The sequence below is a fragment of the Priapulus caudatus genome, unplaced genomic scaffold (assembly GCF_000485595.1).
Source record: "Priapulus caudatus unplaced genomic scaffold, Priapulus_caudatus-5.0.1 Scaffold17, whole genome shotgun sequence".
NCBI classification, from domain to species: domain Eukaryota; kingdom Metazoa; phylum Priapulida; class Priapulimorpha; order Priapulimorphida; family Priapulidae; genus Priapulus; species Priapulus caudatus.
The window spans coordinates 392,593-407,937 of record NW_014577078.1 but is presented as its reverse complement, the minus strand read 5'-3'; the positions used below and the strand labels follow the sequence as shown (position 1 = coordinate 407,937).

Sequence of the window (15,345 nt, the reverse complement as noted above, 5' to 3'; positions counted from 1 at the left end):
CACACACACACACACACACACACACACACACACACACACACACACACACACACACACACACACACATGCACACGCACACGAACACACCACACGCGCCCGCATGCATGCACACACGGGTGCGCGCGCACACACACCTACTGCCCCTATCACTATCATTATTACTACTTCTAATACTTTCCTACCCCCAGCAAGCACAACGTATTTATATCTGAGCAGACAACCCATAAGTAAACAATACACAAAACCAAACAACAATATAAACGACTGCAATAACATTTGAAGCATAAGGCCCCAATACAATGTAAAAGAATCTAAACCTACGGCATACACAGCCTATAAATTCTCTTCACTGACTACAATGATACAATAAAATCTTAACCACACACGTCAAGCAATCATAAAATAAACTGCTCCTTTCCTTTTAACAAAGCATTTTTACACCATAGACGAGCTTACAATAGGTATATCTATGCATTTTGCTGAGAGAACTGGCCACTTTATGAGTGGACATTTTTTTGTTAAGTGTTTGTTTGAATAAAAAAAAATTAGTTTGAACGGAAAAAATAAATTCGTAGCAAAATTTTTTCTAAGAACCATCGCAGCTAACACACATGGAAACAGTATACTTTTTTATGCGAAACACGAAATTGACACGTGCAGACAGAAAACATCCCTGGATCATATAGATAGCATCAGCAATATTTGTCCGTCGGTGTCCAATTGGGATGTCGGGCTTAATGGGAAATATAAATATACACCATTCCTTGGTTGAGAATTGCCGTCATTGTTTTTGCCTTATTGCATGCTTTGTCCCATTATTGCATAAAAACTGTCAATTCGATGCTGTTTTTGCCCATATCTTTCTTTACATGCCATACACGGATTGCTAAATTATTAACGAATTAGCAAAAGATCAAAATGATTCGTTTTGAGATGTTGTATTCGTTAAGTACTGTTTCAGATGTCAAAGCTGTTTCTCACATTGTGATTTATAGGTAATGTGATATATACTAATGTGCTTCAGGAACGTCTGAAGGTAAGTGAAGCATTGCAAACGTGTTCTCACTTTGCTAATAGCGAGTTGATCTTTGTGTGCTGTTCTAGATTACTGGAGATGGTGTCGTAACTGGGCGTGGTATGATTCATGGGCGCCCGGTGTATGTGTTCAGCCAGGACTTTACTGTGTTCGGAGGCAGCTTGTCCAGTGCCCACGCTAAAAAGATCTGCAAGGTTAGTTCGAGTGATCATAAATCTATGTGTGTAATGCCATCATTCTGCTATTCTGTCTGTACCGAATTGGTCAAAATGATTTAGATATTGTTTGAGGTAATTTTCAAAATTGAGGAGACCGATTTCTGTGCGGAAAACACTCCTTCAAGTTTTTTTTTAAATTTTGCAAAAATGATCTCAGAACGAAGCTGCAAATTTGTAGGCAAGTGTGCACAAAATTCAAGAACAAGCTGCCATTAAAAAAATTGTATTGGCCACTTATACAGCCTTCCCTGACACACCATGGCTGGCGGCAACATAGTAAGAACTAAGGCTAGAACTGCCGTCTAGAATTCAGTAACCAAGACGTTTTTTTGGGCTGAGAAGAAAAGAATGCCCAAACATCAGATTAATGTATTTATTTTCTGGTAGCTAGAATAATTACCAGGCAGCGCTCCCATAATTAAACCATCTATGATTGGTGTGATCATGTGCTTTGTGCTACAAAGTTGTCTCTGAATGTTCATTAATCTGTTTTCACCCACCTTTTATTTCCTCGTCGCCAGAATATTGTGTTTGTGGGGTGTTGCTTTTGAACACTATAAAGTTATCAACAAGACATTTGTCTGATTGTCACACAGCCGGAATGGCCTAGATGTTTAATGCTACCGTAAAGTTTTATATATATATATACGCTGTTGACATAATTCGTACATAAAGATTGCGTTTAGTAAAATATAATGCACTGGTTACAGAACAATGTGAACACTTTGACCAGAAACATGAAACTTTTACCAGAAACATTCACAAGCACAGATTTTCATAACATTAACTGTTCTCACTGTCTACACTGCAAAGGTTCGGTGAACATAATTATGTACTTCGGTATAATATACGTGTACAATTTGCTTATGTGTTGTTCATTGACTCTGTGTTTTGATTAACAGGTAATGGACCAGGCTATGATGGTTGGAGTGCCAGTTATTGGTCTGAATGATTCAGGAGGAGCAAGGATTCAGGAGGGTGTAGAATCTCTTGCTGGATATGCAGAGATTTTTCAGGTATTCGTCCGTATTATAGAATCCATCTGGGTACCTCTACTTTATGATTAAGGCTTTAAAAGTAATTTTTTTGGAATGATCCCTGCTGAAACCTTAATATGGGACCTTTCTGATTATTGTTTTTTTGCAGCGCAATGTGATGGCATCTGGTGTGGTTCCACAGATTTCTTTGATCATGGGGCCATGTGCTGGCGGGGCGGTCTATTCCCCAGCACTGACTGACTATACATTTATGGTCAAGGACTCTTCTTACTTGTTCATCACAGGACCAGATGTGGTCAAGGTGGGAATTAGTTTTTTGTCCATTAATCCAGCACTTCTTACTGAATCACTGTTATTTCCTGGTGCTTTGTTATATATGATAGGGGATATTTTATCGTGCTGAAATACATGTGTATATAATTTCATGGATTTATAAAGGTTGTTCTTTTATGTTAATAGAACAATAGTTTTAGTTTACACATTTTGTTCTTATAGTGACTTCATTTTTCATATCGAGCTCCTGCCAAAACCTATAAATCATGTCAGTTAAAACAGTGTATTATATAGCCATGTTTGTGTGTGTGTGTGTGTGTGTGTGTGTGTGTGTGTGCGTGCGTGCGTGCGCACGTGCGTGAGTTACACACACGTGAATGCGTGTCTGTGTGTGTGCCATTTTTTATCGTTGCCTCTGACAGTCTGTGACAGGAGAGGAAGTCACCCAGGAGGAATTGGGTGGAGCTAAGACACATGCTGTAATATCCGGCGTCGCTCACCATGCTTTTGACAATGATGTCGATGCCCTTGTCAGGCTGAGAGAATTCTACAATTTCTTACCACTTAGTAACCTAGACGCTGCGCCTAGACGCGAATGTAATGATCCAATGTACGTTTGATTTCTTATTGTTTTGAATATTAAGGTTTCTTGGTGATTTGTTTCTCTTCCATTGTAGCAACCACAGTAGCAGTTGTAGCATCAGAATCCATAACACTACAACAGTAGGCATAACCTTCTGTTGTGCACTAATGCTTTGCGATGCTTGTTGTGTATTTCTAGGTTATTAAAGGGGGTAATTAGAAGATAAAATTTAAGAGTGTATTGTGATACTTATTGCATAACAATTTTATATCCTTATAGATTTCCGCTATGAAAGAAGATTTTGTTAGAAAGTGAAAGCAACAACCTATTATTTTTTTGTACTCGGGGCAACTTAACATATGAAACAATCATTAGTGGCTTTTTGCCCATTCTGTTCTGAGAAGAGCCCAGCAAAATTATTCTGTGGCTTTCAGTGTTTAGTTTACCAAGGAGATTAGCTTAAGCAATTATTCTTGCCTTTCCTGAGTCTTGACATTGCACTGAAAAATGACTGGCTACAAAATGTTTTTAACTCGATCGTGATAACTTAATAGCGAGTACGAAATCTCGGCATCAAAATAGAGTTAAAGAATCAATGTAACAATGAATAAATATTGGTTCTGCTATCTGATTATAAGCTATTTTGACTAGTCACGTCATGAACATGGGGAGTGGAGTGGAACATAGTGTGAGTGGCTATTTGCTTATATCTTGTTTGTGATAGGTTTTTCATCAATGCTCATTGCAACAATAGTAATTGGATTCTGGGAGATTCATAAGAGCTAGAAGGTTTTGCCACGTGTCACTTCAGAGAGTTTACATGTACTCTGCTGATTTTGTAGAGATCGTATGGTCTACAGTCTGGATACTGTAGTTCCTTTGGAGTCAACTGCTGCCTACGACATGCTGGCTGTTATAAAGGCTGTTGTGGATGAGAGAGACTTCTTTGAGATTCAACCCAATCATGCCAAGAACATTGTTGTTGGTTTTGCGAGGATCAATGGACGGACTGTGGGGATAGTTGGAAACCAGCCAAAAGTGGCAGCAGGTAATTATCCCAGTTAACAAAACTGCTGTGTGAGTGAGATTGGATTAAGTTAGAGGTGGACCTAAAATTGCAGAAAGGATGAAGGGGGGTTCATACCAGTACATATAGGATGCAAGCAATGACATTTCAAACACATATAAATCCATTTAAATGTTCTCATGTTGTATTGCAATAATTCGCACGGGTGGGGTCACTAAATATCAAGACAACTAAGTATATTGATATTCTTATTGTTAAACAGCCTTTCAGATTTTGTGCAAACTGCACACCATCATTTTCATTGCATTTTTGTAGTACGTACCATAATTAAGATGTAGGAAAAATTTAATTAGAAAAAAAATTAATGTAATGAAATTATAATACATTAAATTCATTAACATTGTAATTAATAAATTAATTACAATAAATAATTTTTTTTTAAATAATCTTTAATTTGTTAATTGCGTGTTTTAAGAGCTCTCACCATCTACCATATTCTACAGCATATAAGGCACCTTTTTCCCAAAAAATTGCTAAAAAAAATCACCCTGCGTCTCATATGAAAAATTGCGATCTCTCACAGGCTAATTCCTAAAGAGCCTACAGTAGCTACCGGTAACTTCTACCTAACCTAACCCCAGAAGAAAAATGTTATTGCTTAATGGTACTGTTCAGCCTTTGCACGGGTATTGCTCTAATGAACAGTAAACGGTTATTGACTAATGAATCGAATCAATCCCACGTTTTGTTTATAGGTGAGATGTATCTCTGTGCTCAAGCCAAACGATTTCCTACACCTAATTATGTTACAACACAAATGTTAAATTTTTATGTAAAAATGGTATTTCGGATATTTCTTAATTACCACAAAGAGCGAAAAGCAAAACTTTCACTACAAGCTGAGCGCAGTATGAACCAAAATGTGCATCAGGCATTTTCTGTAAGTTTCATATGCGTGTGTACGATCCCATTGGCCATTTTATCTGCGTAAACGGAATCAGCACTCAACGCGATTCATACATGTTGGCAAAATTGGAGTGCAGGAAGAGGAAGCTGTTCAAGCTTAGTTCTAAGAAACCCGGCCGTGCGCCAAGCATGGTCAAGAAAGTTCATAAAAATGGTCATTAGAATGTTTTGCGAGCTTTACTTGGAGGGATAAAAGTAGAATGCAGGAAAAATGTTGGCGCAGCTGGGGTAATGTGTAAATTAGACTGATCCGGTGTGTGTACTGTACATAGGTACCGTATATGATCGCGTAATAACCGCGGGCGCCTATAAGCCGCACCTCAATTTGAATCGGATAACCAAGTATTGCGCCTAGTATATTTCCCCTCACGGTATGGCGCACTTATAAACTGCAGAGCAAATACAGGGTTGAAATCTGAGGCCAAATTTGCGGTTATTACGCGAGTATATACGGTAAATAGTACAGTGGCAACAAGAACAAAGGCAGAGTTTATTTTCGATAACTTGTTTTTGGTGAGCAAGCTAGGGAAGTGACTGCTTATCTATCAAGTGTGAGTGTGAATATGTTGTAAGTTTTGAAGTTAAGATTTAAAACAGACTTTAGTAAGTTGACTTAATTATTTGACAGGAGCTGCACCAATTACATCGTGGTAATTTTTGCATCCACATAACAAATATTTAGGTTTTTTAATTGTGTTGGATCCATTCTTGTTTCACAGGATGCCTGGACATTAATGCATCTGTAAAAGGTGCAAGGTTCGTTCGTTTCTGTGATGCATTCAACATCCCCATTGTCACGTTCGAAGATGTTCCTGGATTTCTACCTGGTATGCTACATTGACATTCTATATAGTGGGTGGCCTTACTGTGGTGGTGGGAGAGTATTAGGCTTTTGCTCTCCTTAAACAAATATCTCAGAAGTACAGTTTATCTAAAATAGTGTAAGTTGTGTGTAAAATTATATTTGTTGATAATATCACAACTTTTCGCAAAAGCATGGATGGCTTATGGACAGCCTGCTTTGCCCCACATCATACTAATAATTGAGTTGTAATTGTAGGCACTGCACAAGAATATGGTGGCATTATTCGCCATGGTGCAAAATTGCTGTTCGCCTATGCTGAGGCAACTGTCCCAAAGATTACCATTATTACTAGAAAGGTAGTTTCAATTATTTTAATAATACTAATGAAATACATATCCATAAAAAAGATCTATTACAACAACTATGTCAAATTCATTTCTAGAAATGTTTAATATGATTGAGGCATATAAAAATGTTATGAATCACCTGATAGAGGAGCAAGCTTTTATGCTGCACATGTTCATAATGTGGCGAGGTTTAGCACTTGTCTGATGCTGTTATTCATGCATACAGGCCTATGGGGGTGCCTATGATGTCATGAGCTCCAAGCATCTGAGAGGTGACATCAACTATGCATGGCCAACAGCTGAGGTAGCTGTTATGGGAGCCAAGGTAAGTGAAGTCACATCGGCCTGTCACATGTCATTAGGGTGAGCAATACCAACAAACTAGGCAATTGCAGAGGACCCAGAGGGACCGCTTGGTGTATTGTTTCTTTTAAAATCAACTGTGTAACCAGTCATCTTCCACCCTGTGCTTCCAACATTTCTACCAAATAAATAGTGTTTTTCTTTAAATATCTGGCTGTAGGGGTTTGTGGGTAGGCTGAAATATTTAGTTTGTATGAACAATTGATTATTACTTATTTTGAGCATTTTTCTGTACTGTTTAACAGTTTACTGTACTATTTAAAATGGATAAACCTCGTAACAAGAAGCCTATATACACCTACTGTGAGCATACTTGCAGTATGCAAACATCACGAAATGTTCTTATTGGGACAGAAATTGCTCCGAAGTTGACTATTTTGAAAAATCGGAGTTTCAGCGTACAGATACACATATAGCGATGCGACTGAGAATGCTAACAGTAGTCCTACGCTGGCACAAATAGTTCCTGGAAAGAAAACACTATATTTGTTTGCTGATTGCATAAGTAATGTATTGCATTACTTATGATTTAAACAAATTTCACAATTTTGTACTGAACAAATGTCGAATAATGAATTATAACTTGTTCTATCATAGAAAAGAACTGTTAATGAAAACTGTGATCGCCTGGCTATGTTCCGGATGTGTAAACACTGTGTAAACATTGAAAGTACTAGTTTCGTAAGACTGTTTAGGTTTGCGGAAGAAATGTTATGAAAGTACCAATACAAATGAGTTGTAGTGAATTTTTGCAACATAGACGAGCTCACAGTAGGTATATCTATGCATTTTGCTGCGAGAACATCCCTAATGACATCATTTTTTCCATGACCGTAATAAAACTTAAAATATAGGTGGTCTGTCACAGTTGGCAAATCTAAATGTATGTATATTTAAATCTGATGTAGGGAGCTGTGTCCATCATCTTTAGAGGAGGTGATATCAAGGCAGCTGAGAAGGAATACATGGAGAAGTTTGCTAATCCATTCCCTGCTGCAACTAGAGGTGTGTAATGTTCATTAATTGAGTCGAATGCATGTCATACTGTTGCAATCTCACCCACCATGAAAGATAAATCACAATTATCTCTATGTGTATGCCATGTAGATGATCATTGCAATGTAGCAATCTGAACCATTGCATAGCAAGTATTGTTGACCGCTATAACAAGAAAATTATAATTAATAGCTCATAAAACAGCAATTTGATTGAAAAACATTGTTCTGAATCTGTCAGAATCTGGTACTGTTTCAACACTAAGTGTTCGCATGCGCAGCACTTACATTGTAAGAGAGGCATGTGATTTGAATCTATGCTGTGGTGGGGCACATTTGCACTGGTAGCACCAATGTTATAATGGCCTTACATTCTCCATAATTATTGTCCCAGTAATATCAAGTGAGAACGAACCAGCTGCATAATCTAGCTATAGTTAACCGAATTTACAAATCTTGGCTACACATTGAGTGATGGATAATGTGCTACAGGTTACGTCGACGACATTATTGAGCCACACTCTACGAGGGCGAGACTTTGTCATGACTTAGATGTTCTGGCAAGCAAGAAGCAGACAAATCCATGGAAGAAACATGCTAACATGCCTCTGTAAAGGTCAACGATTAGAGATGACTTAAGAGCATTACATGTGAAATAGTGATTATCATACTCGGTACAATGCCATACATCGAGTTGCAGGTTAATAATAGATTATTCTCATTGGGTTTGAGCATGTATAACTTCACTGTGGCTTCAGTGAAACGGCCAGAAACGTCCATTCTTTGAGGTATCTCCATAGGTTATCAGAGTGGAATGTAAATTTCAGAATTGGATTGCATACTAGACGACTTGTTTTAGAGGAGACACGATGCTACAGCTTTCAGATGTTTCCTGTCTTGATGCTAATTTGATATGTTAATATGTAGATAACTCACTTGCAAATAGATTCAGCATTGATCACTCGGAGCCATTTATTTTGTTGTTCGTACGTGTGCACGCAAGGCTATCATTATAGTGGAAATTTCGTTTGGGGTTTAAGTGGTCGTGGCACAAAGCAGTAAAACAGCAATGCTGCCTCTAGATTATAAATTGACAGGATTTCAGTGTGCATGTGCCACATGTTGTCTAACTAGTCACATATTGTCGTAATGTCCTACTACGGATACGCAATTAGATACAGAACTAATAGAGTATGTGACAAGTACTTCTAATATTCAGTAGAACATGCGTGCCTCTGTATATGGCAAGTGCTGCCATCTGTCATGGCATAACATGTAGAGGAATGTTAATATAATCAAAAGACCAGCAGCAAACCTACTTTAACAGGCAAGGAAACTGCTGTTAAACTTTAACAGGCAAGGAAGGTGCTCCCTACAGTTAGTTTACCATGGCAGTTCCAAATGGTACTGTTGTTTAGTAGCCAGCTTTACATTGTTGATCAGGAAAATCTCCATGTATAATGACAATTAACATTAATTATTATCGATTTATCTGTTGGACTGTTTTTTGTCATGACAGAAATAAACTAACTATGCAACCATACATGTAGACTACAGTCTGAGTTTTTAATTTTTGTTTTATTTACAGGTTTTAACTCGGTCACCTCCTACAGGTGTAACGTTACAAAAATTAATGTTTTATGAAAATCACAATAGAAGAAATCTTATATGTAATCAAGGATATAAAAGTTGCTAAAATGGAGTTATATACATGACAGATCTAACTTGGGATCACATATTACAGTTACTCATCCAACACACCTGGCGTTGATACATTGACACCAGGTGGTGCTGTATTCATGTCATAGTTCAATTGTCTTTATTTTATGGCTGTCTACATAAACTCAAAATAAATCCAAACTGTTACATGATCGATTTAACTGGGCCTACGAACGTATATAATTTACTCTCACACGCCTGTTTAACCCCTACGCGCGTGCATACGTACGAGTATATATATATAATAAATATATATATATATATATATATATATATATATACATATGAATATATATATATACATAATATATTACATGCAAAGATGGCTGATTGTATTCCATCATAATTTCTGTGCTATTTGGCCAAATTGGTACTCAGAAACTAAGCCACGAATACTATAAATCATCCCATCTAATGTTAGTGCATAGTCTGACGAAAACTTGCCTAAAAGCAAATAACAGTTTTCACCGGGAGTAACTCGTAACATACGGCACGTGGGGAAATGCTGATCATTGTCCATCATATCTGTATCAGCGTTTAAAATTTGAATGAGTGCCGTACGTGAAGGTTACACCTGGTTGCTACTAGCATTTAGATTTAATGAACATTTACTCAAGAGGTAGAATCACCCAGTTGTAAACAAAATTGCAAGCTGCAAACAAAAGGAAAACAGACGATGGTGGTTTGGACTACATAAACACGTTACAATTTTTTTTACATGCAGTATTGCAGCACTGTCTCACCAAGCAACTCACACCTGTACATTAGTAACCATGCTAACCATGAACCCACAGCTTAACACCCAACCACAACATAAAAATATTATATCTCTTTTAAATTCGTATTATGTGAAAAACCACTAATGCCAGCTTACATATATGCACTGGCCCTATGTGCACATTCCCATAAAATGAAACAATCATTACAATAACAAGATGCACATTTTTTTTAAAGATTTTTGAGTTAAGCTGCCAGGTAAGCTGGCTTTCAATTGGCTTTTCTCTCACAGATCTCCGGATTTAGTAAGATCGCTTGCACAGTCACACCAACAAGTAGGAAAGTCGTGCACAATTGCTTTCATTCCTTACCACTTCATTACATGTCCCGCGTCATTAATCAATAGTTCGTTCTGATCAACAAAAATTGCACAGAAGTAGCATCGTCACCGTCAACGTATAGGTGAGGAGCAATGATCTATCGTTACTAAGAATCAAGGGATGGCTGGCTACAATCTTCTATGAATGAACACCGAATTCTGACGAAATTCTTAAGGGGGTTTACAACCTTATTTATATATGTGCAAAATGTAAATTTTGCAGTGCAAGTTTCAATAACCAAACCATACGCGTTTGAAAGTGAGTCCCTGCGAAGCAAGATCCCATTGCTCTTATCCTCGTTATAAAACCTTAATCTGAATATAGCCAAAAATGAAATTAAACAAAACGAGCAATTAAAACGCCTCCATGTCACAGTGCACCACACTGCGACAAGATAACACAACTAATGCAGGTCGGTAATGTGTAAGCACATCTCAAAGGTCTCATCCAATAAAACGCAATACTGCAGTATTCGTTTGACCTGCGTCTTTAAACCTGCATTGTAAGTTCATGAGTGTAATCAGCCAGTTGGGGCTTAACCCCTCTTAGATATGCAGTTTGTGTGTAGCTTCAGCATGCAGTAACACCCCAGCATAACCACCAGCAGCAGTAGTATATATTACTCATTGGATTCAATTTGATCAGATTAGCTCAAATTTTGTCACTGTATTTAAAAAAATGTCTATTGTGACATCAATCCAGTCGTTTCTTACCAAGACAAATGTGTAGGATTTATGAACAAAAGTAAAAACGAGGTCACAGCAATAATCAGTGTAAAAGTGCTTTGACAAAACCACCGGTGTGTATGCGAGTGATACATTAAATTAACCAGCGAACAACGGTTTTCACCACCTTATAGCACAACCACTTCATTGCATTTACATGTAGCTGGAGCTATAGCTGCCAAAATATAAATCACCCTCACAAAAGTGTGATAGTTTCAGTAAAATTCAACATTAAAATTGTCTGTTAAAAACAATATCACAACAGCTCTATTCTGTATGCAGGCAAAGTTGATGAATAGCAATACTCGATGCAAACACATTCAACTGCAAAAAGAGTAGAGTCAGCTATAATGCCAAGTGAATTTTCTAAAGAACAGTTTATCATCGTATTACACTTTGTTTACCAGCAACTCTATGTTAAAAACACCAAGCTCACTGTAGAACGTAACACCGTACCTTTATCAGCAAGCAAGAATTAAAAGCCTCTGCACCGAGGCAAATCAGCTTAAAATCCCACCAGAGGTTTGTGGTTAGAATGGCTTTAAATAAGCGCATAGTAATATTGGTAATCATGCTATTTTGCTAAATTGCTGTTGTATAAATAAGAGTTAAGAAGAGAGACATGCCTAAGAAGCAAGATGAACATTAGTCGGTCAACCTGGGTATTCAGCGGTAGCTACCGAGTCATTATGGTTAGTAACTGCATACCTAAAACTAGGCACAAAGTTTGCAACACAAGGGGGTGATTCTATTGTTCATCCAGTGAGAGCCAGATAAACCACCTCAAAAAGGCTTTCTTGCTGGGTTTCCCTCTGTTTACCTGCTAGAAACCAACAACAAAAAATGCAACATCAACGCCGACATGCAGGTTAGCAAGCGATGCATCACCCAATCGTACATCTTCAAAGTTGCATACCTGCATCACGGACATTGGTCGGACCAAGTGCGACTTCAGACAAACATGCAACTGCCCTTCCACAAACATAATTTGCATTACTCAACTTGATTCAAGAGATTGTAAATGACCTTTCAGCCTCAACTTGCGACATATAGAAGGAGGCTGTGTCCACAAATACACATCCTACTAGAAAACAAAAATATTTTGATGCTTAAACTGTCTAATACATGTACGTTTCCATCAACTGGAATTCCATACAAGTACCACTGTTATTCAGTCCGTTTGACTAAACAGTTAACAGTAGCACTCAAATATGGTTTATACATATTAATCACTACCACATTATTACTCTAAAATCAATACTCTCGTCAAATTGTCCAATGTAAGGAAGGGCAGTTGCACACTAGTTTACAAGTTCGTTAATATCGTTATCTCAAATCGCGAATTAAAACATTTCGGGTGAATGTGAATAATGCTGAAAGTGCACAGGAACCAATTACATCTGTTATATCCTGGTGCATGAAATACCGTTCTAGCTTACCAAGCGCTAGCACTATGGTAGCACACAAAGAGAAAAATGTCCTCTCCAATTCAAGGTAGATGGCACTGCAGGAACAAATTGATGGAATCTGTACACTCTCAGCACGTCTGGCCACAATACACCACCAGATCATTACCAGAACAAAACCAGGTAACAGTTGTTTACACTAACAGGGCAGGCGAGACCTAGATCGGTGTGCTTGCAGCAACCTTCCACGTGTTGTCATCTCTTAGTCAAAAACTAACAGCCTAAGAGAGATACGAAACCTTGTGCAAATGAATTCAAGTGCCACTCAAAAAGCACCTTGCTTGAATATAGATGAGCGAGGTCTCGCCACACGCTGCTAGCATGACAGCAGACTGGGTATTGGTACAACTATGTAAACTTGCACTCTGTTTGCTCTGATAGTCTTTCATGGGAAAAAAATCGACACTCTTTGCTATTACTTTTCCCTACAACCAGGGCAGGGAACAGAGCCCTATCCGTAGTAATGTCACCACGGTGCAACGCAGCCCCAAACACAGCAAGTGATGTCACCTGCGCCGACTTCCACAACTGGCTCGCACTGCACAACGAGCAGTAACCTGGCTTCACGCCTGTATACCCGACATGAGCCACGGCTGCTCATAGAGGTGCTGTGGCGGCCCAACCGTGGTGTCAGTGTCACCACCTGCTAGTGCATTCTTCCTCTCCCGAGGGTCGAACGAGTGCTACCCAGTACGTGTGTGTGCACGCACCCTGCCTCTCCACCACCTCGCTGAAAAGTCTCAGTACAGATTCTCATGTCAGGAAAGCCAAAGGAATTACCATCTGACGCTACTATCAGCACTTGCGAAAACGTTGCCACCTTCCCACTCTCCATAAAACAGACGCCCTCTCCACTACTTCCATTTTCAACTTACCTCTGTACAAAAATAATATAATATTCATGGCAATTTCATGTATCTCACAACCTCTGCTGTGGCTGTGGGCTTGGCACCTACCTGTTCCTCTAGAGCAGAGGGAGAGCCTCACCTGATATAACTAATGACCCGACTAGTTATCATAAGCATTAGTATCACCTTTGAGGACCCACTCCCTCTCTCTATGTCAGGGATTAGTGAGTGGTGCTTCTTTGCCATATTTGCATAACAGCAAAAAATATGATACGGGCCAACTATTGACAAAACAACGTATAAAACAACGGCCTGGGCCCATTATTATTTAAAATTTGATTTTTAAATTTTTTTTTGATATTTTTTATAAAATATATGTCAATCTGATAGACGAGTGTTTTGTATAAATTTAAAAAATTATAAACCTTAGAAAATAATTGATCATTACTGCGTTTACCTACTACTCACATTACCTAGCACAGTGTACTTAAAATAGTTTCTCTGTGAGAAAGAAACTGTCCTTACTAAATGAAACTGCTAAAGAAAACAGCTACAACCTCAGTGTCTCCCTAAAACACTGCCCGGCAGCACGTCACAAGTACGAGAGCATGCAGGAAACTGAAACAACCACTAGGACCAAGCAAGCACACTCCTTGCTTAGTCACTTGCTTACTTACACCTTTATCAAACAACGCATCCACCCAGTCGCTCATTCACACACTCATACACTCTTCATTCATTCACTCATTCACTCACTCACTCACTCACTCACTCACTTGCATGTAGCTCAGCTGCTACTGAGCACTGCGACATCTTGTAAATATACACATGTTGTTCATTGCAACCTCACTGCAATGTACCCCACCCCACCCGAATCCCTAGAGTGGCGAAGACACACAACTCTCAACAATTGGCAAGAACCCCACCTTCATGGAATATTCTCTGTACATTCTCTCGCATCAGTTTCGATTTCTGGAATTATTAAGTCATTGTCGCGTTGATCGCAGATCTATGCTCGGCGTCCCAATTTCCACCACCACATCACTAAACCTGCTGGCTGCACGCATGACCTTGGTTGATATCATAGCTACAGCAGTCATCACATCGTCGTTTGGACAGGTGTAGCAGCTGGTGAACTACTAGGCGAGCATTCTTTCAGGATCTTCTAGCGTATCCGCTTCACAACCATGTGAGAAGGTTGTCAATTTTGTTGTTATTGAGAACAGCCTCAACATCTCCTAATAGGTCAGAGTTTATGTCCTAAAATGCATAAAAAATGAGTTGTAAAAAACATGGTGTATTAGCACACAAAACACGGGGAGATATTATCAGATATTTGCTGAGGAGAGGGGAGACAAGAGGGAGAGTGGGAGAGAGAGAAGGGAGGAGGGAGGTAGGAGGAGGAGGGTAATGAGTGAGAGAGAGAGTGAGGGAGAGATAAAGAGAGAGAGGGGGTGAGAGAGAGAGAGAGAGAGAGAGAGAGAGAGAGAAAGACCTCCTCCTCATTGGATTCCTAACACTAGACTTGCTATATGATGTGAATATACATTGAAATTAATTTATTGCATAGAGCACAAGCATTAGAGCCAGTTCTTTCTCAGGCTATTGACAGGATGGGTCATTCTGGGATGGATATAATTACTAGTGACAGAAGCTTTCACCATTATAATTTGGAACTATTTCTCTCTGGAGTATGATGATTACAACCTAGTTTGGGCACCAATGGCTGTTTATTGTCCTGCATACTGTCACAATTCTCAAGTGCACGACGGTCAGCAAGCTGAACAATTACAGTAATAAGTAATAACCCCCCCCACCCCATTACATACATAATATATTCAAGTAAAAACATTCATAATGGTAAATCCATAATGTGAAT

At 38.7% G+C, this 15,345-nt stretch overlaps 2 protein-coding genes across 5 annotated transcripts in view; one reads left to right on the top strand and one right to left on the bottom strand.

Annotated features, from left to right (window-relative positions):
- LOC106810656 (propionyl-CoA carboxylase beta chain, mitochondrial-like) overlaps positions 1–9,154 on the top strand; it is a 20,185-nt gene extending 11,031 nt beyond the window's left edge. Inside the window, exons 3-12 of the mRNA XM_014814092.1 lie at positions 1,105–1,230; positions 2,157–2,270; positions 2,401–2,553; positions 2,948–3,135; positions 3,951–4,156; positions 5,821–5,928; positions 6,162–6,262; positions 6,480–6,578; positions 7,525–7,621; positions 8,104–9,154. Of these exons, the coding sequence (XP_014669578.1) occupies positions 1,105–1,230; positions 2,157–2,270; positions 2,401–2,553; positions 2,948–3,135; positions 3,951–4,156; positions 5,821–5,928; positions 6,162–6,262; positions 6,480–6,578; positions 7,525–7,621; positions 8,104–8,225 (1,314 nt within the window). The 3' untranslated portion in view covers positions 8,226–9,154. The remainder of the gene's footprint in view (positions 1–1,104; positions 1,231–2,156; positions 2,271–2,400; positions 2,554–2,947; positions 3,136–3,950; positions 4,157–5,820; positions 5,929–6,161; positions 6,263–6,479; positions 6,579–7,524; positions 7,622–8,103) is intronic.
- Positions 9,155–9,170: 16 nt separating this feature from the next.
- LOC106810665 (transcriptional coactivator YAP1-like) overlaps positions 9,171–15,345 on the bottom strand; it is a 75,301-nt gene continuing 69,126 nt past the window's right edge. For all 4 annotated transcript variants that reach the window (XM_014814107.1, XM_014814101.1, XM_014814114.1 and 1 more), the window contains one exon: positions 9,171–14,726. In XM_014814107.1, coding sequence (XP_014669593.1) covers positions 14,646–14,726 — 81 coding nt within the window. In that variant the 3' untranslated portion in view covers positions 9,171–14,645. The remainder of the gene's footprint in view (positions 14,727–15,345) is intronic.